The sequence below is a fragment of the Pseudorca crassidens genome, chromosome 3 (assembly GCF_039906515.1).
Source record: "Pseudorca crassidens isolate mPseCra1 chromosome 3, mPseCra1.hap1, whole genome shotgun sequence".
Lineage (NCBI taxonomy): Eukaryota > Metazoa > Chordata > Mammalia > Artiodactyla > Delphinidae > Pseudorca > Pseudorca crassidens.
The window spans coordinates 115,072,112-115,097,905 of record NC_090298.1 but is presented as its reverse complement, the minus strand read 5'-3'; the positions used below and the strand labels follow the sequence as shown (position 1 = coordinate 115,097,905).

The window sequence follows — 25,794 nt, the reverse complement described above, 5'->3', positions numbered from 1 at the left end:
GCCAAAATCACAACTTTGCCACTAGCTGGTTGAAGCTCATCATAGGAACTTGGAAGACTCTTAACCTTTGTAGAACTCATGTTCTTTGTCTGTGAAATAGGGCTAGTAAAATGCTCAGCCAACTTGAGGTTTTGAGGCTCATTTCAGAGAAATAATCTGAAAACTTTCTTTAAAGAATGAAGAGTTATATATATATAAGAAGTGTTTATTAACACGCTAGTATAGTCTCATAATGCATATGAACGAGTGGCATTTGTTGTAAATTTACCCCTTAAATTTAAATCCTAATCTCTCTCCTCTCCTATTCTTAGCTCCAGGGTCCTCTAGAATCTAGAATTACATTTCAGATTATAACTTGGCCCTCAGACCAGAGAGAGAGAGGCTCAGAGGCCCTTCTATCAGGTGAGACCTAGTTAAGACATGATGACCACCAACCCCACCCTTGAGCCTGATGCCCAGGGCTGCATATTACAGGGAAGGAATGCAGCAGGAGACTTGTGGAAATAATAGACGCTTGTGCCTGGTGGCATCTGCTGAAAGTGGGCTTCCAGAATTGATAGTAGTGCTCCTTACTCTTAATGACATTGTTTTCTGTGTCTCCCATCCTGTATCTGGTTAAGTCCCTGCCATGCTTCTCATACCTTGGGCCAGCAATGGCAATAGTTTCAGTTCTGTTAGGTTTGGAACAGAGAGCCCAGAGAAGATATCAATCTTAGCTTGGTTTGACCTAACTGACTGAATCCTGCTGTTTCCGGTGAGTGATAGAGGAGGCTTCTCAATCCTGATCTCTGACTGTGACCCAAGCAGGAAGTAGATATGGCTTTGCTTGTTGACTACTTCAGAAGGGCATCTTATGGCCAGTTAAGAGAACCTGATGAATCTTGAGGTCAGGCAGAGCATTGACTGCTTGGAAAGGACAGTCTAGGCATTTCCTTCCAGAGCTGGAGGACTGACACAGAGCAAAAATCTAAAGAGCGTAGGATAAACCATGAGTTGCTCTGTGACACTGAACAATAATTTTATGCTTTCTGGGACTCAGTTTTCTCATATATAAAATAATTATAATCTCTGAGGTCCTTTTCTAGTTTTCTTTCCTTCTTCTTTCACCTTTGATAATCCCCACAATTTATCTATAAAATGCAAACTGTGTCATGCAGTGTGGATAGGTTACCTTGGTAAACACAGGGGCTACTACGCAAGTGGATCCCGACAGGCTGCTGCAGGGACTCTGCATCTGGTTTAAGAAATAGAAGAGACACTATCATCCATATTGTCAAGGCCTCAAAACCTAGGTGCATGGTGGGCATGGACTAACTGGATCATTTTTAGCTGTTACCTACCACATCCTAAGTTTACTTTCTGAAAAGGATGATGCTCCTAATTTAAATGTCAGTTTGAATGTCTGCTCCAATGCCACCCTTTTTTCTCTCTCCTCCAGCATTCCATTAGCTGAGATGGTGAAATACAACACTGGGAGATTACATTTGAGAAATGAGTATTTAGAGACTGTGTATTAAAGGTTTAAATAACTTCTAAATTTTACTGATTAGATTATTTTCCTTTCTCCATACAGTTGTTCTTGTTGTATCTTTTAGATTTTTGAAAAAGCATTTCCCCCTTTTTTTAATTAAAAGGGAATTCATTCCTTGGATAGTTGGAATATTCTATTATGGGACTGAGCTCCTAGAAACCAACTGTCCCTTATGGCCTGACACACAGACAAATGGCCAACCCACAGAACTACTGTGGAGTTATTTTTGAGACCCATAGATTTCTCTCTTGTTCTTTCTGAGGTCATGCACCTGGAGGCTCTCCCTATGTGTGCTTTTCAAGAAAGTTGCATTGATTCCTTCCTCTCTGGGCCTGTGTCTCCATTACTGGAACCCCTCAGAAAGCTTTTAAAACTGAACCTACCCTCTGGGGGTCAATACACAGTGGTTGAACTAAGGTAGAATAACTTGATCTGATATTGGAGGTTTCATTAACAGGGGAACTGATGGTCAGAGAAACTCTAGTGGTTTTCTTCTTTATCCTGTGGGGGAAACAAAACCAAACACAATCCAGTTAAAGAAAGGTTAGAGGTGGCTTTGATAGAAGTGCCTCACTGAAAATACATTTGAATGTTTGACATTTTGTACCTTTAGTCCTTATTTTTCTTTTGATTTGCATAATAATTCAAGTAATTTTTGTTTTTGAGCAAGTATTAGTGGATTATGCCTCCTAGTAGTTTTGCTTTAAATTTCCTTTGTCTTAGTCCGGTAATCAGTGGGCTGTCACTATTGTGCAGAAAAAATAACTTATAAAGCAAATAATCACTTTACACTTAGGGAAGTTGATAATTGGTATATTTTTTTAAAAGTAGAATTCTCCCTATATTCATATGCAGCAAATGCACATTCACATTTTGTACTTACTCTGACATTTCTGTTGCATGTTCCAAGCATAATCCCAGAGAGAAAATGTTTTCTTACTTCTCTGGGTACTTACCTAAAAGAAAGAGAAAAACGAAATTCTATCTAAATCTGATGGAAATTTAATGAAATTTAGTTCAAGTATATTGTATTCACACTAGGACCAGCAAATTAATTACAAATAGCAGATCAATCCAGAACATCTGAATTCTTGACTAAGGATGGAACTTCTTTAATGTTTGCAGTGTAAAAATTCCAGATGTTTACCTTTACGGAGTTATGCTTGCACCCAAAAGAAGTGCTGAGTTATTTCCCAAAAACATCATTTCAGAGGGCATATGTTAGTGTCTCTGAATTTGCATTTTGATTTCAAGTCTTCAGCATATTTGTTATAAGAAATCCATTGAACCTATAAACTTAAAAGCTTTTGCACAGCCCAGGAAACAGTTGACGAAACTAAAAGACAACCTACTGAATGGGAGAAAATATTTGCAAATGATACAACCAATAAGGGGTTAATATCCAAAATATATAAACAGCTCATACAACTCAACATCAAAAAAACAACTTGATTAAAAAATGGGCAGAAGATCTGAATAGATACTTTTCCAAAGAGGAAACGCAGATGGCCAACAGACATATGAAAAGATGCTCAACATTGCTAATCATCAAGGAAATGCAAATCAAAACCACAATGAGATATCACCTCACACCTGTCAGAATGGCTATCATCAAAAAGAACAGAAACACCAAATGTTGGCAAGGATGTGGAGAAAAGGAAACCTTTATACCCTGTTGGTGGAAATGTGAATTGGTGCAGACACTATGGAAAATAGTACGGAAATTCCTCAAAAAACTAAAAATAGAACTACCATATGACCTAGGAATTCCACTGCTGGATATGTATTTGGAAAAAACAAAAACACTAATTCGAAAAGATACATGCAACCCAGTGTTCACAGCAGCATTATTTATAGTTACCAAGATATGGAAGCAACCAAAGTGTCCATAATAGATGAATGGATAATGAAGATATGGTGTGTATATATATATATGGAATACTACTCAGCCATAAAAAGGAATGAAAGTTTACCATTTGCAACAACATGGATGGACTTGGAGGATATTATGCTAAGTGAAATAAGTCAGAGAAAGACAAATACTGTATGATATCACTTATATGTGGAATTTAAAAATTGCAACAAACTAGTGAATATAACAAAAAAGAAGCAAACTCACAGATATAGAGAACAAACTAGTGGTTACCAGTGAGGAGAGGAAGGGGGGAGGGGCAATATAGGAATAGGGGATTAAGAGATACAAACTATTATGTATAAAATAAACTACAAGTATATATTGTACAATACAGGGAATATAGCCAGTGTTTTACAATAACTATAAATGGAGTATAACCTTTAAAAATTGTGAGTCACTATATTGTACACCTATAGCTTATATAATATTCTGCATCACCTATAACTCAATTAAAAAAAAAGAAACCCATTGAAACACATTCCTGTGCTTACTATAAGGAAGGGATGTCAGTGTTCATATTATCTCTTTGAGGCTTTAATAGAGAAATTAAATCTATTAAATTAATAATTAAATAATTAATTTAATAAATAATTTAATTATTAAATAAATAATTTAATAATTAAATTAAAGTAATAGAGAAATATATCTCAATTCTTAGAATCAGGAATAATTGGGCTTCTCCTGTACTACTGGTTTCGTTTTTCCTCATAGATACTGTGGATCTTAATATTGGTTGTATTTCTTTCTGTATTAGCTACTTGAAAGTCTAGTGCTCACTTCATGAAAGCCAGTAATTCAACAGAGACTAGAGTCAGGATTTCCTAAATCTGTAACCTGATGCCTTTTTTTTTCATTTTATCTATGCTGATTTATTTACAGAAACCAACATTTAGATCACATGACCCCACAAAGAACTTTTATTTCCAGATAGAAGAGGTAGTTTGGCAGATGTAGACTAGTTTGAATAACAGAATATTGTAATTTCCAGAAAGCCATTGGTTTATGGAAATGGAATGAAATTGTAACTATTCCAAAAATCCAGGCTATGTAGTCAATGAAAATAAAGTAGTTCCAACTTAAAAAGTCTTGTATTTGATACTGTCATTAGGACAAGATTTACCTAATCTCTTTCTAATCTCAATGTATAATTCTGTAATAGTTGGTGTCTTTTTTTAGTCTTTAAAAACCCCTTTATCATCTCGAAGCTTTATAACCATTTTAAAATTTTACTTATTTATTTATTTATTGGCCACACTGCGTGGCATGTGGGATCTTAGTTCCCTGACCAGGGATTGAACCCGTGCCCCCTGCATTGGAAGCGGGGAGTCTTAACCACTGGACCGCCAGGGCAGTCCCCTTATAACCATTTTGGACTTAGTTTGCTTTAGACTAAAATTTTGGTGATATAAAAGCTTTACTATTTCATGTTTTATTTCCTGTGATGGATAATGGCTACAGAGTGTACATTTTATTATTATTTAAATTTTACTTATATATTATGTTTACTCCTTTCTAAGCATACAGTATTTTATAATACATTTGTAAGATTAAAATAAATCTGTGGGGACTTCCCTGGTGGTCCAGTGGGTAAGACTCCACACTCCCAATGCGGGGAGTCCGGGTTCGATCCCTGGTCGGAGAACTAGATCCTGCATGCCGCAACGAAGATCCCATGTGCCGCAACTAAGACTTGGCAACAGCCAAAATAAATAAATAAATAAACATTAAAAAAAAAAAATCTGTGAACTGGAACTGCTTTTTTTAAAAGGGTTAGTTGGTTGTTTTTTAATTTTCAAAGAACAGATAGAATTTTTCTTTGGTAGTGCAGAAGAAGATAGCTTTAGTTCTGTGACCTAAAGGGATTGAAAACATGCACAGATTAGCTTTATGTCCAAAATTGGGCACAAAAAGAGTTTATAACTATGGACTCTCTAAACAGAGTAGAATCAAACCATGAAGTGTTAGCTGTATTTATTTGACTTGGATCATTTTTGTAATGAATGAAAACTTCACAAACACCTCAAACTTTTGAATTAGTGAATACTTCCTGATGTCTCCTACGCCAAGACCCCAGGAGAAACACAAAGGAGTTTAGAGTTAGCTGGTACAATGAAAGTATATGAAAAGCTCACTAATGCAAAAGATGTATGATAATAATAATATAGGTACTATCTTAGTAATACCATAAGACATCAGAAACACTGAAGTCATAAGACATTAAATAGTGCCAGTGACATCACAAGACAGCATGTAATCACCCCACAGGCTGTTGGAAATAAGTGCTATGACTTCAAAGGAGACAGAAACTTGACCAGCATAGGAAAACTTCCTGCCCAGGGTGGACCTTCGGTTTTGAAGAATGTTAAAATTGGAAAAGACAAAGTGTGTATGTGTGTGAGTTGGGGACGGGAGTTAGCCGGTGAATAGTGGTGAGGGATGGGTAGAAAAACGAAGTAACGTTCATGGAACACTAACTGGTGTGTCAGTACTATGCTTTTCTCTTTATCTCGTGTGGGGAAAGCATTCCATAACCATTCAATGGCATGGAATGCTCTGGGATCAGTTTGCCTGGATTTGCGATTTATTAGGTATATTAGGTTTCCCTCTAAGCCTCAATTTCCCAATCTGTAAAACAGGCACAATAATAGTGTTTATTTCTAGGGTTGTTTTGAGGATTAAATGAGATAGCCTACAAAAGCACTTAACTCCTATTTGTGCCACATATCAATCACTCAATAAATGTTAGCTGCTATAATTATTGTGATGGTAATTGTTATATGTAGATCCAGGGTAAGTTCCACCTTTCCTCAGGTTTCTAATCCAGCTGTCTTTGATTTTTCTTCTCTTGTGAACTTACAACCCTTATAATATACCTTTTTTTGGGGGGGCCAACTGTGCGGCTTGTAGGATCTCAGTTCCCCAACCAGGGACTGAACCTGGGCCACGGCAGTGAAAGCCCGGAATCCTAACCACTTGGCCACTGGGGAACTCCTTACAATACACTTCTGTTTTTAATTATTTACTATTGCATACTTTCATCTGGAAGTTCCTTAAGATCAGGGGTCTTTTCGTATGTTTCCCATCCCCAAAGTATCTAGTCCAGATAGTAGGCGTGGAGCTGATTGATTTTATAGATTATTGCATAAGGAGATGCTGTGAATAGTTGTCCTAGGAGGTATGTGTTGGTTTGTGCCATTTCCCTCAACCCCATCCCACAAATAATAACAGCTGATATGGAAAGATTCCTCCTCTTCCAGAAAAGGGAACCCTCCTACACCATTGGTGGGAATGTAAATTGGTACAGCTGCTATGGAGAACAGTATGTAGATTCTTTAAAAAACTAAAAATAGAGCTACCATATGATCCAGCAATCCCACTCCTGGGCATATATCCGGAGAAAACCATAATTTGAAAGAATACATGCACCCCAGTGTTCATTGCAGCATTATTTACAACAGCTGGGACATGGAATCAACCTAAATGTCCATCGACGGAGAAATGGATAAAGAAGATGTGGTATATTCCATATACTATGGAATATTACTCAGCCATAAAAAAGAACAAAATAATGCCATTATTTCGTTCATGCAGCGACATGAATGGACCTAGACATTGTCATACTGAGTGAATTAAGTCAGACAAAGACGGATATCATATGATATCACTTATATGTGGAATCTAGAAAAAGGTACAAATGAACCTATTTAAAAAACAGAAATTGAGTCACAGATGTAGAAAACAAACTTATGGTTACCAAGGGGGAAAGGTGGGGGAGGGATAAATTGGGAGATTGGGATTGACCTATACACGCTACTGTATATAAAATTGATAACTAATAAGAGCCTACTGTGCAGCATAGGGAACTCTATTCAGTACTCTGTAATGACCTATATGGGAATAGAATCTAAAAAAGAGTGGATATATGTATATGTATAACTGATTCACTTTGCTGTACAGCAGAAACTAATACAACACTGTAAATCAACTATACTCCAATGAAAAAAATTAATTAAAAAGAAAAGAAAAATTCCTCCTCTTCTAACCTTGGAAGTAAGTCCTCACACCACACCAGCCATCTTAGGTGAATTTAACCAATCACAGAATTGCAGGGACTTCCATGGTGGTCCAGTGGCTAAGACTCTGTGCTCCCAATGCAGGGGGCCTGTGTTCGATCCCTGGTCAGGGAACTAGATCCTACATGCCGCAACTAAGAGTTCGCATGCTGCAACTAAAGATTCTACATGCCACAACTAAAGGATCCTGCATGCCACAGCTAAAGATCCTGCATGCTGCAACTAAAGATCCTGCATGCCACAAGGAAGATCCTACACACACGGCAATGAAGATCCCGCATGCTGCAACTAAGACCTGGCATGGCCAAATAAATAAATAAAAATATTTTTAAAAATTCAAAGAAGAGGGCTTCCCTGGTGGCGCAGTGGTTGAGAGTCCGCCTGCCGATGCAGGGGATGCGGGTTCGTGCCCCGGTCCGGGAAGATCCCACATGCCGCAGAGCGGCTGGGCCCGTGAGCCACGGCTGCTGAGCCTGTGTGTCCGGAGCCTGCGCGTCCGGAGCCTGTGCTCCTTAACGGGAGAGGCCACAACAGTGAGAGGCCCGTGTACCAGTTTAAAAAAAAAAAAAATTCAAAAAAGAATTGCAGACCAAGAGAAGACATGGGAAGTCTTGTCTAACACCTTCAGAGAACAAAACTCTAAGGGTCATAGAGGTTATGTATTTGCTCAAGGTCATGCAGTCTGTTGGTTGAAGAGTTAGGATTAGAATCAAAATCTCCTGTTTTCTAGTGCAATCCATATGGGCCTCTAGCAAATTGACTCTGTATTACCAGATAAACGTAAAACTGCAGATATTAGTCTGAGTAGTTAAAACTGTAGTGATTTTTTCTTTTATCAGGATAGAGCATTTTTACGGTTCTGAATTCACTGGGTAATGGAACAGTCTTTTTACTTTGTATATGAGCTCCTTGAGGGCAGAGACATAGTCTGTTTTGTTTACTCTTGTATCCCTAGTGCCTAGAATAGTGCCAGGCACATAGGAGATACTCAATAAATATTGGTTGAATGAATGAATTTGTTAGCAATATTGGCTGAGACATCAGTTGAGAATGTTTGTGGCTTCTAGAGATTCTAACCTTTAAGTATCAGACCCCGGAAAGAAACCCTTATAAACAGCAGGGAAACTCTGGCTGTGGCAGGAAAATAAAAATGAAATTCTTCCCCTTACGGGAGGAGCAGAATTAAGTAAAAGTGTATATGAAACATTTGGAACTTCTTGGAAGAAACATATGTTATAAATAAATATTAAGGTCAGTTGGTTCAAGAAGCTAGAATTTCCTTTAAGCTCCTTGGCACATCTTGAAGGAGAAGCTAGAAAACATCAGCAGAATAGTTTCAGTGGTGGATGAGATTCAGGTTTTTGTCCACCTTGAAATTGTCCTATGCCCCTAGGCTAATGAGAAAAAAAAGAGAAAATCCAGTTCTTATGACGGTAAGGCCCCCTAACATTCCATATGCTTCCTGTTCTAAGCATGAACAATCAAACTTTATGTGCAAGGCACCAGAGAGCCCATGTTGTCATTTAATCAGTGGGGTGAACAGGCCAGGCAGGATTTCCCATCTTCTGTCCATGATCATCCAGCCAATGAAAGGAGACAGTGATAACTAATAGAACCATGAAATGTCCTGAATCTTACTTTGGGATATGCCACTGGTTAGCATGAGTTAAATAGTCTCTGTCTGAAGATGATATAGAAATGGATAAAAATATAGAGAGGCCAGATAGTATGGGAGAGAGGGTACTAATTCAGGATTGAGGAAATCTAGATTTTGATTCTAGATCTATCATTAATTAGTTACATGACTTGGGCAAGACCCTTTAGAGTCTCAGTTATATCTAATGAGAAGTGAGAAGGTTTCTTTTTAAATATTTAAAATATTTGATCCTGCTTTAAAATCTCTGATTTTCATAATTACTGGAGTAGATGAACTTCCATCAGAGCATAAGGGAAAGAAAGATGAACATTGGCGCTAAAGGCAAAACCAGTCAGCACTTAGGTCTGTGGCTTAAACTGCCACTCCAGAATGCAGAGGTTTGAAAAATGAGCTGCGCTTTAGGAATTACTTAAACAGTTTAAAATGTGATTTATTTATGAAAACAAATCTTTCAGAACTCATTTGGGTTAGTGATAAAACCAAACCAAACATGAGAGCATCCCTCTTCCTTCCAGAAAAGGAATATTTCTTTAAATAGCTCACTCTTAAATATTGACTTCTCTTGCTAAAGCCACTGCAGTCATTACATTTGGTTCTCATGTATTTCCCTCTAGGGGATAGAAAAGGAGGTTTTCAGAAAGAAAAAAACCCTTTTGCTTGACTGCTATGAAATAATACCACCCTCTAGAGTATCAAAATGAAAATGTGGATTCAGAATATGTGTAGGCCCTACATGTGACCTGTCCTGAAGTGTTCCTTCTTGACTTTAGGTAGCACTGGGGATGTCCTTGAGAGAAAAAATAGCTAGGGATTTTACTTTGGTGATGAGTTACGCTAGCAGGCTTCATGTCTCACGTAAATTGTAACCTTTGCTGAGTGTAACCCTAGCTCTTTGAAAAGAGAACAGAATTAGACTCCACCAAATGAAGAGTCTAAGACCTTGGCAATCTTACCCTGGAAAGATGACAAGATACATAGAGATCATGAACAATGGTGAGGCCCTTATAACACTGCCTGAATAGGATGTCTGCAGAGTTATACCAGCTTCATGGATGTAATGTAGGTTCAGTGGTTTGAGAGATAGAACATCAGGTCTATTTAAAAGTGAACAACAGAAGACTCACATAGTAGCTATATTATGCAAAATTGGGGAAAGAGAGAGAGGTAAGGCAGGTTAGCAACGTACAATATTTCAGATGTTTCAAAATGTCACCTTAGAATACTTAGTGAAAATTCACACGATAAGCCAAATTTGGTGCATTCTTTTTATTTTTAATTTTATTTTTTTACTTTTATAAATTTATTTATTTATTTTTGGCTGCATTGGGTCTTTGTTGCTCTGCGTGGGCTTTCTCTAGTTGCATGCAACGGGGGCTACTCTTCGTTGTGGTGCGCGGGCTTCTCATTGCGGTGGCTTCTCTTGTTGTGGAGCACGGGCTCTAGGCACATGGGCTTCAGTAGTTGTGGCACGTGGGCTCAGTAGTTGTGGCTCGTGAGCTCTAGAGCGCAGGCTCAGTAGTTGTGGCTGCGGCATGTGGGATCTTCCCAGACCAGGGCTCGGACCCATGTCCCCTGCATTGGCAGGCAGATTCTCAACCACTGTGCCACCAGGGAAGCCCCTGCCTTCACGTTTGATCATGTTTCTCTGTCTTTTGTTCTCTCTCTATTGCTTTTTATTTATTTATATTTATTTATTTACTTATTTATTTTGGCCATGCCACGTGGCTTGCGGGATATTAGTTCTAGGGATTAAACATGGGCCATGGCAGTGAAAGTGCCTAGTCCTAACCACTGGACTGCCAGGGAATTCCCTCTCTCTTGCTTTTTAGAAAAAGAAACCACTTCTTTTTATTTTCAACACAGTTAAACCAATGTCAAGGGTGGGTTGCTATTTTCTAGATGACTAGAAATTTTACTTAATTACATTCAATGTTTTGCCTCTTCCTAATGTTTTGTCAAATTTCTTGATTTTATACAGTGCCAAGGAGATTATCAATTATGTCTTTCCATGTTAAATACTCACTGTCCTGGTTCTCATGGTTTCTCCAGTAGCTAAATGGTGTTTTGATATAAAGCTGTTTTAAAGGATAACTATTATGCTCTAACTAGCATACAGATCTCTGTGGCTGAACCTATACCATACTTGTTTTCCTATTGTCAAGGTCCACATTGTTCATGGCCTTTCTCAGACTGCTTCTCCATCAAAGGATATGATGCCTGATCATGAGTTAGGAATGTCACTACTTCCTCCCCCTGATGCTAAGATCCTAGTAGGCTTGGAAACGACTGGGACATATCTTGAAACTCTTGCTCACTGAGGGGCTCTTTGGGGCATATGATCTTTCTACTGTTACTTGATGTTTTAGGTCAGGAATTCAAGAAGCATTAGCTGGGCAGTTCATTTCCGATCCATGTGTTTTCAACTGGGGCAGCTGGGCTTAGAGAGTGCAATAATCCAAGATGGTTTCTTCACTCACAAGTGCGGCACGTTGGTGCTACTTGGCCTCTCTCTCTCTCTCTCTTTCCATGTGATGTCTCTTCCTCCAGGGCCTTTCCATATGGCTTGGGCTTTTCACAGCATGGTGACCTCAGGGTAATTGGATTTCTTACATGCAGGCTTAAGGCTCTAAGAGCAAGTGTTCTAAGAATTTCTCTCTCTTTTAAAGAAAAACTTTCCCCACTTTGTTTTGTTGTTATTTCTTGGACCCTCATTTATGGCAGTACAGGAACTAGCTTTAAAAGACTCAGTTTGTAGAGTCCTTCTATACAATAAATTCAGACCTTAGGGCTCAAATACTAAGATAAACAGATGTTTTGTTTGAATTATATGGCAAGCCACTTTGTACTTTGTTTTGTTAGAGAACTTTCAAGTTTAGTGAAAGATCGGGTTTAAGATATTTTTTTTCTTATTTGAGGATAAAATACTGAAACCAAACCAGCTCTGGGGCAAAGGAGCAGTGGTGGCAGAGACCTAGACTCCAGAAGAATAATCTGCAACACTTCTGGTCTCATTTTCCAGCACCTGCAGTGACTGCTGGTCAGAGATGTTAGGAGAAAAGTTGCCTCGAGTTAAGAGTCTTACTGTCTTGGAAACAGTCAGCAACTTTCAGTCCAACTTTTGGCAAGTTGACAAAGTTTGTATTTTGCAAACTCTCCTCAGCCCTGCAGCCCTTTCTTGCACACACTTTATAGTGATTTCTTCCTTTAGATGTAGCCCTCCAAAGTTATCACACCCTCAAGGCCACATCAGTACTGACTTGTTTTATACCAATCCTCTGATAGACTGGTTCAGACAAAGACACAGATTTCTCCATGAAGACATTCCAGTCCTCCATTTGTCTTTAAACAGGAAGAGCCGTTATTTTAACACAAATGACACCCTCTCCAGTGGTGACACTCTGAAGCAGACAAGCCAGTTGTCAAGTCATCTTAGAGGTGGGGGAGATTAGATTCCTTGTAATGTCTTTCACATCCTGCTAAATTCAGAAGAGACTGATATTTAACCCTAGAATTTTTATTTCCTTTGATATTTAGCCTAAAATAGAAAGAGGATGTTTGTCCTTTTTGATGCTACTGGCTTAAGTACATAAGTTTCTATGTTATAAGATCATGCTCGATTTTTAAAAGAGGCTGTTCCATTTCTGTTTGTCCTCCTCACACACATACAGAGTTATTGCCCAGAGGAATGCTATGTGCACAAGGACAGCTAAGACCACATACTGTCATTAGCTGGGAGTCAGGTTACCCAGCACATGGACAGTGGCATGTGCTAGAGCTATGTGTAACTAGAAGAGTCCTAGAGAGGGGAATCTGTAGCATTAAGCAGGCTTCGCAGATTAAAAAAAAAAGAAAGATCACGTACAATGATCCTCTCTGAGCTTGATTTTAAAAACTTAAAATGAGGTTAATCACCAGCCCTGTACTAATCACTTTGTATGCATTATCTCATTCACTCCCATAAAACCCCCAAGCTACAGAGATATTATTGTTCTCATTTTACAAATAAGGAAACATAAGCTTAGAGAGGTTATACAAATTGCCCAAACACACATAGCTGGTAAGTGGTGAAGCCAGGAATAAAATCTGCACAGTCCATATCTAGAGCAGAGGGCTTTTAACTTCTACTATAAGAAATATACTTCTTGACCTGTGTACTCCTTAGGAAATGGGAGGAAAGGGGATCTAAATTCCAATGAAAAGCCTAGCCTTTGTCAAAATTCAGTTAGTTACTCTTGTATGGATCTATTTCTTGATTCTGTCTTCTGTTTTGTGTTTCTGTCCCTCTTCTAATACCCCACTGTCTTGCTTACTGTAGCTCTAAAGCTTTGGGTTTAGGAGGGACCTTATAAGGATATGAACAGAGATTTCCATTAATAATCTTCTCATATACAGGACACTGGGTCAGAAACTTAATTCTGACAGTGGTCTCTCTTTACTGCTTAGATGTGTAAGAAATTAGATGTGGTGTTGAGCTAAATCAAACTGGACAGTGTGTAAAAAGCTGTTTGCAAAGTGTGAGAGAGATGTGTGGTGACTATATTGATCCCATTTTGGGGATATGAAATAGCTTTGGGTTAAAGCTCCAAAGACCCGTATCAGAGAGCTTGGGAGAGGCAGAACTGAAAATGTGTTCAGTAAATTAAAATATTGAGTCCCAAAGGGCAAATTCTTACTAGGTCCAGCCCCCCTCACTACAGAATATGGTGTAATGATACCCCAGTTCATTTCTCTCAAGAAAGTTGCCAAAAATATTTGCAAACAGTGCGACTGACAGGGCTTAATTTCCAAAATATACTAACAGCTCATACAACTCGACAACAAAAAAACAAGCAACCCAATCGAAAAATGGGCAGAAGACTTAAAGAGACATTTCTCCAAAGAAGAAATACAGATGGCCAATAGGCACATGAAAAGATACTCAACATTGCTAATTATTAGAGAAATGCAAATCAAAACTACAATGAGGTACCACCTCATGCTGGTCAGAATGGCCTTCATTAAAAAGTCTACAAATAATAAATGCTGGAGGGGGTGTGGAGAAGAGGGAACCCTCTTACACTGTTGGAATGTAAATTGGTGCAGCCAACTGTGGAAAACAGTATGGAGGTTCCTCAGAAAACTGAAAATAGAATTACCATATGCTCCAGCAATCCCACTCCTGGGCATATATCCAGACAAAACTATAATTTTTATTTTTAATTTATTTTATTTTTGGCTGCATTGGGTCTTCGTTGCTGTGCGCAGGCTCTTCTCTGGTTGCGGCAAGCAGGGGCTACCCTTTGTTGTGGTGCACGGGCTTCTCACTGCAGTGGCTTCTCTTGTTGCGGAGCACAGGCTCTAGGCACACGGGCTTCAGTAATTGTGGCTTGAGCACTCTAGAGTGCAGGCTCAGTAGCTGTGGTGCACGAGCTTAGTTGCTCTGCGGCATGTGAGATCTTCCCAGACTGGGGATTGAACCCGTATCCCTTGCGCTGGCAGGCAGATTCTTAACTACTGCGCCACCAGGGAAGCCCAAAAGTATAATTAAAAAAGATACATGCACCCCTGTCTTCATAGCAGCACTATTTATAATAGCCAAGACATGGAAACAACCTAAATGTCCATCGAAAGATACAATGGATAAAGAAGATGAGGTACATATATATAGTGGAATACTACTCAGCCATAAAAAGGAACAAAATAATGCCATTTGCAGCAACATAGATGCAAGTAGAGATGATCACACTAAGTGAAGTAAGTCAGAAAGAGAAAGACAAATACCATATTATATCACTTATGGGTGGAATTTAAAATATGACACAAATTAACCTATCTATGAAACAGAAACAGAATCAGGGACATAGAGAATAGACTGGTGGTTGCTAAGGGGGAGAGGGGTGGGAGAGGGTTGGATTTGGAGTTTGGGATTAGCTGATGCAAACTGGTATATATAGAATGGATAAACAAGGTCCTACTGTATAGCATAGGGATCTATATTCAATATCCTGCGATTCACCATAATGGAAAAGAATATGAAAAAGAAGGTATATATATGTATATCTGAGTCCTTTGCTGTACTGCAGTAATTAATACAACATTGTAATTCAACTATACTTCAATAAAAAATAAATTAAAAAAAATAAAGTTACCAAAGAATACACAAGGGGAGTGGGCAAGGGTAATTAGGACAGCTTATCAGGACATCTTTCTTCCCTAACTTTCTTCTTTTAGCACAGTTTAATTAGCTCATTGTCACCTTGGCAATGTTGAACTGCGTGAGAGACCAAGAAGCTGAATACAGAGTAGGAGAGAGAAGTGTGACAGTGACAAGCTCGTAGAGGCAAGGGCAGTTGGAAGTGCCAGGAGATGGAAGTGTTAGGATAGTAGACACACGTGTAGAGCAGGAGCTTTTCGAGGAGGTAATAGAGAAGCTGGGGCTTAGAGAGGACTGAGAGAGGAAGTCAGGCTTTGCAGCGTCAAACTTAATCTCAGGGCTGTCCCTGGTCCCTACAGTAGCTTCTGGGACAGTACAAAAGTGATGTCCCTTGGAATCATAGAATCATGGACTCCTAGAGCTCCATATGACCTTGGAGTCCATCAAGTAAATCTAGCCCCTCAGTTTTAGTTTAAAGGGGACTTACAGTGACTGTCTAGTTGATCTCGAAACAATTTTGATATTCATGTCAGGCTTTAACATGCCTTTCTTCTGCAGTTTCTTCTCCCGTGAAAAATCCTGTTTATAAAAGACCCTGTGTGTGTATGTCCTTGTGTGTTTGTGTGCATACGTTGTCTATGTTGGGTCTGGTTTGTCAGACAACAGAGTGAAGGATGGTGATTCTAGTTACTTTTTTAGCTGCAGAACTGAAACCAAATTAGTCGATCCATAGATATTTAGTGAGTATCTGCTCAGTGTAGTCCTTTGTTTCTGAGGGCTGGACAGCATATCTTAGGCACATAATTTGGATAACCCTTTGCTTTCTAGGTGCTTACATATTCTACAGGGAAATAAATAATGATGATAATAGTCCCTCAGGCACCACAGCAAAGCACTTGAGGGCTTCCCTAGTGGCGCAGTGGTTAAGAATCTGCCTGCTAACGCAGGGGACACGGGTTCGAGCCCTGGTCCAGGAAGATCCCACATGCTGCGGAGCAAGTAAGCCTGTGTGCCGCAACTACTGAGCCTGCGCTCTAGAGCCCACGAGCCACAAGTACTGAGCCCACGTGCCACAACTACTGAAGCCCCTGCTCCTAGAGCCCGTGCTCTGCAACAAGAGAAACCACCACAATGAGAAGCCTGCGCACTGCAAGGAAGAGTAACCCCCGTTTGCCACAACTAGAAAATGCCTGTGCACAGCAATGAAGACCCAACACAGCCAAAAATAAATAAATAAATATTTTAAAAAGCTAATAAAAAAAAAGAAAGACACTTAATAGTTTTACAGTGGTTCTCAAAATTTAATGTACATACGCAGCACCTGAAAATCTCGTTAAAATGCAGATTCTAATTAAGTAGGTCTGGGTGGGAGCCTGAGATCATGCTTTTCTCACAAGCTCCCAGATAAAACTGATGCTGTTGGTCCACAGACCACACTTTGACAAATAGCATGGCAAAGTGTCTTAACATTGGTTAAAATGTGAGGCATGCATAGGAAATACAAATAAGTCATTTTAACAGAGACAGAAAGTTGGAAAGATTGGTTAGGATCAAATCTCCAGGAGCTTTGAATGCCAGGGTAAGGTTTTAGATGATATGGGTTAAGGAATCATTGCAGGTCTGTACTGGGTATAGAGTGACCTGATAGGACTTAAGGGAGATTTATTTGTCATCATGTACAGAACATATGGGGTAGAAGTTTCGTATTAGGTATCAAGTAGCAGAGACTCAACTCCTGGCCCTTAATGCCAGGTGAGGAAACTTGCAGAAAAGAGAGGAGAAGATTGGCAATAAGGAAGCTACCTGCTTAAAGACTGACCCTGGGTTTGGGGGCTGGAAGTTGTTTGGATCATAAATCTCTTTTCTCTGCCCAGATTCCAAGAGATCCCTGCCAATCCCTTGGAATTCTGGCCAGTTCTACCAAGCTATAGGAATAACCAAATTTTAGAGAAGTAGAGTACCGTAAAATACAGTCAGCACTAAAACTATCCTGAGTATAATTTAATTCTTTGATTCATAATGTATTTTTAGGAACTTGGGATGTTCTGTGCAACTGAATCTTCCAGAAAATTGAAACAAACTTGTGAGTGCCAAAAGATTTTAAAAAGTTGTAGATGCTTAGGGCAAAAATTCTAAAAATGCAGAGTACGGAAGGTATAAAGTGAAAAATAAAAGTTAACCCTTTCCTCCTAAAGCAACTAGAGAAAGAAGAACTAACAAGACCCAAAGTTATTAGAAGGAAAGAACTCATAAAGATCAGAGGGACTTCCCTGGTGGCACAGTGGTTAAGAATCTGCCTGCCACTGCAGGGGACACGGGTTCGAGCCCTGGTCCACGAAGATCTCACATGCCATGGAGCAACGAAGCCCATGTGCCACAACTACTGAGCCTGCGCTCTGGAGCCTGCGAGCCACAACTACTGAAGCCCATGCACCGCAATGAAGAGTAGCCCCCGCTCACCGCAACTAGAGAAAGCCCGCATGCAGCAGTGAAGACCCAATGCAGCCAAAAATTAAAAAAAATAATAAAATAAAATAAAGATCAGAGCAGAAATAAATGAAACAGAGACTAAAAAAACAATAGAAAAGATCAATGAAACTAAAAGCTGGTTCTTTGAAAATATAAACAAAACTGATAAACCTTTAGTGAGACTCATTAGGCCCAAATCAATAAAATCAGAAATTAAAAAGAAGTTATAACTGACACCACAGAAATACAAAGGAACATAAAAGACTGCTATGAGCAACTATATGCCAATCAAATGGACAATCTAGAAGAAATGGACAAATTCTTAGAAAGGTGCAATGTCCCAAGACCGAACCACGAAGAAATAGAAAATATGAACAGGCCAATTACCAGTACTGGAATTGAATCAGTAATTTAAAAATTCCCAGCAAATGTAAGTCCAGGATCAGATGGCTTTACAGGTGAATTCTACCAAACATTTAGAGAAGAGTTAACACCTGTCCTTCTGAAACTGTTCCAAAAAATTGCAGAGGAAGAAACACTTCCAAACTCATTCTGTGAGGCTGCCATCACCCCGATAACAAAACCAGGCAAAGATATCAGAAAAACAGAAAATTACAGACCAATATCACTGATGAACATAGATGCGAAAATCCTCAACAAAATACTAGCAAATCAATTCCAACAATGTATTAAAAGGATTGTACATGATAATCAAGTGGGATTTATCCCAGGGATGTGAGGATTTCTCAATATCTGCAAATCAATCAATGGGATACACCACATTAACAAATTGAAGAATAAAAACCATATGATCATCTCATTAGATGCAGAAAAAGCTTTTGAGAAAATTCAACATCTATTTGTGATAGAAACTCTCCAGAAACTGGGCATAGAGGGCCTACCTCAACATAATAAAGACCATATATGACAAACCCAGAGCTAACATCATACTCAGTAGTAAAAAGCTGAAAGAATTCCCTCTAAGATCAGGAACAAGACAAGGATTCCCACTCTTGACACTTTTATTCAACATAGTTTTGGAAGTCCTAGCCACAGCAATCAGAGAAGAAAAGGAAATAAAAGGAATCCAAATTGGAAAGGAAGAAGTAAAACTGTCACTGTTTGCAGATGACATGATACTATACATAGAAAATCCTAAAGGCACCACCAGAAAACTACTCATGAATGAATTCGGTGAAGTTGCTGAACACAAAATTAATATACAGAAATCTGTTTCATTTCTGTACTCTAACAATGAGATATCAGAAAGAGAAATTAAGGAAACAATCCCATTTACCATTGCATCAAAAAGGGTAAAATATCTAGGAATAAACCTACCTAAGGAGGCAGAAGACCTGCACTCTGAAAACTGTAAGACGCTGATGAAAGAAACTGATGACCATACAAACAGATGGAAAGATATACCGTGTTCATGGATTGGAAGGATCAATATTGTTAAAATGACCATACTACCCAAGGCAGTCTATAGATTCAGTGCAATCCCTATCAAATTACCAATGGCATTTTTCACAGAACTGGAACAAAAATATTTTTAAATTTGTGTAGAAAAACAAAAGACTCCAAAGAGCTGAAACAATCTTGAGAAAGAATGGAGCTGGAGGAATCATGCTCCCTGACTTCAGACTATACTAAAAAGCTACAGTAATCAAAACAGTATGGCACTGGCACAAAAACAGACACATAGATCAATGGAACAGGATAGAAAGCCCAGAAAAAATCCACACACATATGGTCAATTAGTCTACGAAAAAGAAGGCAAGAATATACAGTGAAGAAAAGACAGTCTCTTCAATAATTGGTGCTGGGAAAACTGGATAGCTACATGTAAAAGAATGAAGTTGGAACATTCTCTAATACCATATACAAAAATAAACTCAAAATGGATCAAAGACCTAAATGTAAGACTGGACACTATAAAACTTCTAGAGGAAAACATAGGCAGGTTGCTCTTTGACATATATCTCAGCAATATTTTTTTTGGATCCGTCTCCTAGAGTAATGGAAACAAAACCAAAAATAAACAAATGGGACCTAATCAAACTTATAAGCCTTGGCACAGCAAAGGAAACCATAACAAAACGAAAAGACAACCTACAGAATGGGAGAAAATACTTGCAAATGATGTGACTGACAAGGGATTAATAGTCCAAAATATACCAACAGCTCATACAGCTCAATATAAAAAACAAACAACCCAATCAAAAAATGGGCAGAAGATCTAAATAGACATTTCTCCAAAGAAGATACTCAGATGGCCAAAGGCACATGAAAAGATGCTCAACATTGCTAATTATTAGAGAAATGCAAATCAAAACCACAATAAGGTATCAGCTCACACCAGTTAGAATGGCCATCATCAAAAAGTCTACAGATAATAAATTCTGGAGAGGGTGTGGAGAAAAGGGAACCCTCCTACACTGTTGGTGGGAATGTAAATTAGTGTAGCCATTATGGAGAACGTATGGAGGTTTCTTAAACTAAAAATAGAACTACCGTATGATCCAGTAATGCCACTCCTGGGCATACATCTGGAAAAGATGAAAACTCTAATTTGAAAAGATACATGCACCAGTGTTCATAGCAGCACTACTTACAATAGCCAAGACATGGAAGCAACCTAAATGTCTGTCAACAGAGGAATGGATAAAGAAGATGTGATACACACACACACACACACACACACACACACACACACACACACACACACAATGAAATATTACTCAGCTATAAAAGAATGAAATAATGCCATTTTCGGCAACATGGATGGATCTACAGATTATCATACTAAGTGAAGTAAGTCAGATACAGAAAGAGAAATATCAGGTGATACCACTTATATGTGGAATCTAAAATAATGATCCAAATGAATTTATTTACAAAACAGAAATAGACTCACAGACATAGGGAACAAACTTATGGTTATCAAGGGGGAAAGTGGGGGGGAGGGCTAAATTTGGAATTTGGGATTAACAGATACACACTATTATATATAAAATAGATAAACAACAAGGACCTACTATATAGCACAGGGAACTATATTCAGTATCTTATACTGACCTATAATGAAAAAGAATCTGAAAAAGAAACTGAATCACCTTGCTGTAAACCTGAAACATTGTAAATCAACTGTACTTCAATAAAAAATAAAAATTAAAACTGACCCTTTCTAGTCTCTAATTTCTGTTATTAACAATTTTTAATATTCTTTCTGATATTTAATCATATATATAGCTATGTATATAATTTAATTTTCTTTTTTCATAAATGTAATCATACTATTTATATTATTCTACATCTTGCCTTTCTACTTAATATATCTGGGTCATTATTTGATAATAGCACATAAAAATCTAATCTTTTCTTCTAAATTCCTACATAGAATTTTTATATGGTTTATAATAGTTAATCAGTTCCCTATTGGAAAATATCTGGGTTGTTAAAAACAATACTTAAGTGAGCATCTTTATAAATACACCTTTGCATGCTTTTTAAAGTATATTTATAGCAGTGGAATTACAGCGGAAAAAAGCATATGCATTTTGAAGTTTAATAGTTATGGCCACATGGCCCTTTTGTAAAATGGTACATTCTCAATAATTATTTGAGAATCACTTCCTTGTAATCCTCATAATTGGGCATCTCATTGTTTTGTAGACTTGCATTTCTTTAATCTGGAATGAGGTTGTACATCTTTTGTGTGTTTATTGGTCACTTTTGCTTTCTGCTCTTGTAAAATGCCTGTTGAGAAATATGATCTTCCAAACTGCACATAGAACATTAGCGATGTATTTTTGCAGCTATACTTTTACAATTAGACATCATTCAAAGAAAATATTTAATAGTCTTTTAGAATCTTGAGATGATTTTTCTTTCTGTTTTTTTTTTACACAATATATTGTCACACCAAATATTTAATATCAAGGTGATGACATTTGGTCTTTCTATTTGATTTAATGAACAGTAGTATCTTCCCCAGACTTCAGTCTAATTTGAGCCTCATACAAGTTTGGAAAATTCCTGGAGTGGAAAGCTCCAGAAAAAAAAGGGGCGGGGGTATGTGTGATAGTTGACTTCACTCCCTGCTCTGTCAAAACAGTACATGCCTTCCTCCCACTTTGCTGAGAAATAACCTTGGGAATAAATTTATATATACCCATGGGTACAATTCTGAGTTTAGGACTCATGCCTTTTTTGTGCAGTGTAGACTGTTTCTACCACACTGTAGCTTCTTAGGAAATGTCCAAGAAAAACAACAATAATGCTGGTATTTGGTTTGTCATTTGTGGCTCAGGGCATCAGTGGGGCATAGAGCAGAATTCTTGCTGAGGAATATGATCCTCCCTTGATTCTAATTTTATCTTTGTGGAGCAGCTTTTAAATATGAGGACAGCTGGTGTTGGATAAATCTGTCCTCACAAGCTGTATAAGATTGAAATAAAGTTAAATATTTGGGGTTAAATCCAAATACAAAAACATGGAAAGTATTGATTAATCTTCCCTTTCTGCATCTTGGTGAACAGGCACTTATTCATTGCGAACTCCTAGTAGCAGTCCAGTTTGAAGCTTAAGATAAGGAGAATAATGTGTGCTATAGTTTAAGTTTGAACATTTCATAAAAGGTAAAGCACAATTCTTGCTTTTCATCCCATCTTCCACCCTGCTGATAAAAGCGATAGGCTATACATACCTGTTTTTGTTAGGAACCTCTCTTTCTTTGTCTTTCTCTTTTGAGTAAAAAGTTGCTACCAATGAAATAGTGAAGCCCACATTTCCACTTTGGTTAGGATAATAATCCTCTGTGGCCTCTAAAAATTTGCAAATGATGGGACCCCAAACTCCTAGTAGATTCTCCCCCAGGTGACTGAATGTCTTGCTAGTTGCTAAGGGATAAATAAGGATGGTGAGCTCAGAGAACAGTCTGGTTGCTAGCTTTTCTTCAGCTGACTGGATTACTAAGGTAGAAAAGCACTAAAAATAAATCAGGGCACAAATTCTCCTGCCAGGGGTTGAGTATTGAGATAACTTGTCTTCTCGTCTGGTGTTGACATCATCTATTCTAATGCACACCGCAAATAGGAGCCAGAATGAGAAACATATTTGGCCATGGACTAGTGTTAGTAAAAGTCTGTAGCCCTGTACTTGTTGCTTCTTGTCAGACTCAATTAATTAGTCCCTCCAGCTCCTGTGGGAGAGAGCTAAATACATGCAGGTGAGAACTCGAAACAAATATAATTTAAATATAATTTTGCTAGGTCTTTTCCATGTCAGTTGGGTTTCAGTGTTTCCCCCAAGTGGTCAGAGTCCACCGGAGTTAGAAAAGTGGTAAGACCTCTCAGGTATTCATTTCTAGGACTTGAAGACTTCACAATCATCCAAGTCACCTGATATGGAGTAAAGAAATATTCTTATTGCTGAATTTCTGTTTCTGTTGTTGCTTTGGATGTCCTGAGCAGAGAGCCTTTGCCAGTCAGAATTACTCTGTGGATTTCGTTTGAACTCAGATGGAGGGGAAATTCATATAAATCACTACCTTCTTTATATTTATCCCTACCCTCTTTTCATTTTATAGAAAGTTGCCTTTAACTGGAATAATACTGTGTCACACTGATTCAGTACTTGATACTCACAAAACGCTTTCACACATTTATCTTGTGACCTTCAGAACAAGTCTTTAAGGAAGGCAGATGTTATTATCCTCTTCTTAACTGCTGAACTTAGAAAACCCAACAGATTCAGATGTTGACAACAATTGGTGTTAAGAGCCCTGGGAGCTCTGGAATGTCTTGGTCCACTAAGCAATGTGCAGTCTGACCCAGGGCCCTCTCTCCAAGTCTGGAGGTTTGTTCTATTTTTATAAAATAATTTATTTAAATGTTTCTATAAAAATGCATTTTCATTTTAGAAAACTTGGAAAATATGGCAGAGAAGTGAGAGAAAAAAATCAACCACAGACCCAGTACACAAAAACAAATTCCTTGGGTTTCCTTAGGTTTTTGACTAAATCTGTGGGCTGGAAGGAGAGATGAAATAGGTATTCAGTAATGCTCATTGTGTATCTACCCATTTCCCTGCATTTAGCATAATGTACATTATACACATTTTAGTTAAGCTGCCTCCAGGGAGCCTTTACAGGTAGGTGTTGACTCTGGACTTTTTGAGCTGAGCTATAAAAGGTGGCATCCCTTGTAGAGACCAACTATTCACTGTCCTCCTTTCATTACTCTTTTTTTGTTTGTTTGTTTCCTCTACACAACCTTCTTCCTTTCCTTCTGGCTATATCAGTACAACCTCTCTTCATCTTTCCCGGCAAGTTGTCATTTCCAGTCTTAAAGTCACCAGCAGTATTTTTGCAGTCCTTTCTTCAAATTCTGTCTGGCTTCCCCGATGTAGAGTCAAGGACCATGTAACATTGAAACAATGGAAGGGCTGCTCTTTCTCTAGTATGCTACACCTGCACCTTGGCACTCAGAAGGTACATCTGACCAAGAGGAGTGCTGGGAAGTGCAGGGACTTTAGCAGCTCCAGATGTTTGGAGCCAGGAAATGCTGAATTCCAATATATCTTCGAACCCCTTCTTGCATTTTTCTTAGTGCTTTAATAATAGACATTAGGTAAGTGTATATTGATGACTGTGTGAGTGAGTGAGTGAGTGAATATATTTGGTCCTGTGAGTAGAGGTGGGAAGTCACTGTACTGACTTCCTATAAATTAAAAGCATCTGGATTGTATTCTCTGTCCTGAGCCCAAGGAATTAGAAATATTTGATTTTCCTCATCTATAGGATCACTATGATATGAGAAAACCCAGACAGCAACCTTGGTTTCAAAGGTACTCACAGCCTCCACGTTGTCTGTGTGCTTTTCTTCTCCTGTTGTCCTCACAGGAAGAGCCCCTCAGGGCTGGGTTTGTTTGAGGTAGATCCCTGTTGTCTGTCAAGGAGGGGCATAAACTGTAACGACAGCTGTCGGCAAAGAGGCTAGGGTATCAACTGGAAGGACTGGGGAAGGGTCTATCTACTCCACTGTATTTGGTGCAGCCCCAACTTTGTATTAATGACACTTGGGGAGTGCACAGCCTTGCAACAGAAGACCAAAAAATATGTGACCATGAGTTAACCACTAATAGTTACACATCAAATCTGAATGGAAACCAGGAGATAAAAGGCAGGGCAGAAGACAAAGTCTCATGGTGAGCAAAGCGTTTTTAGCTGGAATGTAAAGAATTTTGGTATTGGCATTTCAAGGAAATTCAAGCTGCCCTTCCTCTCAATCCAGAAGACAGGAGATAGCTCACAGTTGCTTGGGTCAGGATTATAATTTTACTGATTTCAGAAGTGTCATATAATATCAGCATTGACTTTGGTGGTGGATCTATGCAGGGTTGTAGATCTTTGTGGAGAGGTATGTGGAACAGCACATTTTTTCTTTGAAGCTTAAGACTTCTGTTTTACATGCTGTTGGTAGATGTGCTTTTGATTGTGCTGGATTGATCAATACACCTAAAATATAAAGAATGTAGGTCCAATAAATAGAGAAACTTCTTGTTATCATGAGTAAGCTGAAAATTTCTGTGATAAGTATAGACTTCCACTGTCGTAAATTATGATTTAGCAGCAAGCTTTGATTGAGGACCTACTGTATGCCCAGTACTGAGCAGCTGGAGAGTGCTATGGAAGAGCTAACAAAAGGAAGAAACAATGTCATGCTACATTTACACTAAGTGTATCCTAAGTGCAGTCCTTAGTGTCACTGAGTAAGTAATCCATAAGTAAGTAATACAGCATTACTACAGTACAGTAAACTAAGTACAATTGATCACAACTCCACATACATGGTATAAAAATTTCCAAAGCCATTCCACTCAGCCAGTATTTTTTGAGCATCTCATGTAGGCCAACTACTTTCTCTTGTTTTTTTTCATAGCTCCAGACTACTTCTCTCTCTAGTTTCAGTCAGTTGCTTAAAAATTAAATGATGCTTCTTGGTCATGACAGAA

At 38.5% G+C, this 25,794-nt stretch overlaps 1 protein-coding gene across 2 annotated transcripts in view; it reads right to left on the bottom strand.

The window, feature by feature from the left end:
• Nucleotides 1-24,744, bottom strand: part of LOC137221707 (palladin-like) — a 29,498-nt gene extending 4,754 nt beyond the window's left edge. The window contains exons 1-4 of one of the 2 annotated variants that reach the window (XM_067731850.1): nt 24,636-24,744; nt 2,415-2,487; nt 1,915-2,032; nt 1,172-1,234 (exon numbers count right to left, since the gene is read on the bottom strand). In XM_067731850.1, the coding sequence (XP_067587951.1) occupies nt 1,172-1,234; nt 1,915-2,032; nt 2,415-2,422 (189 nt within the window). In that variant the 5' untranslated portion in view covers nt 2,423-2,487; nt 24,636-24,744. Of the gene's footprint in view, nt 1-1,171; nt 1,235-1,914; nt 2,033-2,414; nt 2,488-22,486; nt 22,679-24,635 lie in introns of those variants that run through there. The other variant, XM_067731851.1, reaches the window with a different exon arrangement.
• Nucleotides 24,745-25,794: the final 1,050 nt, after the last annotated feature.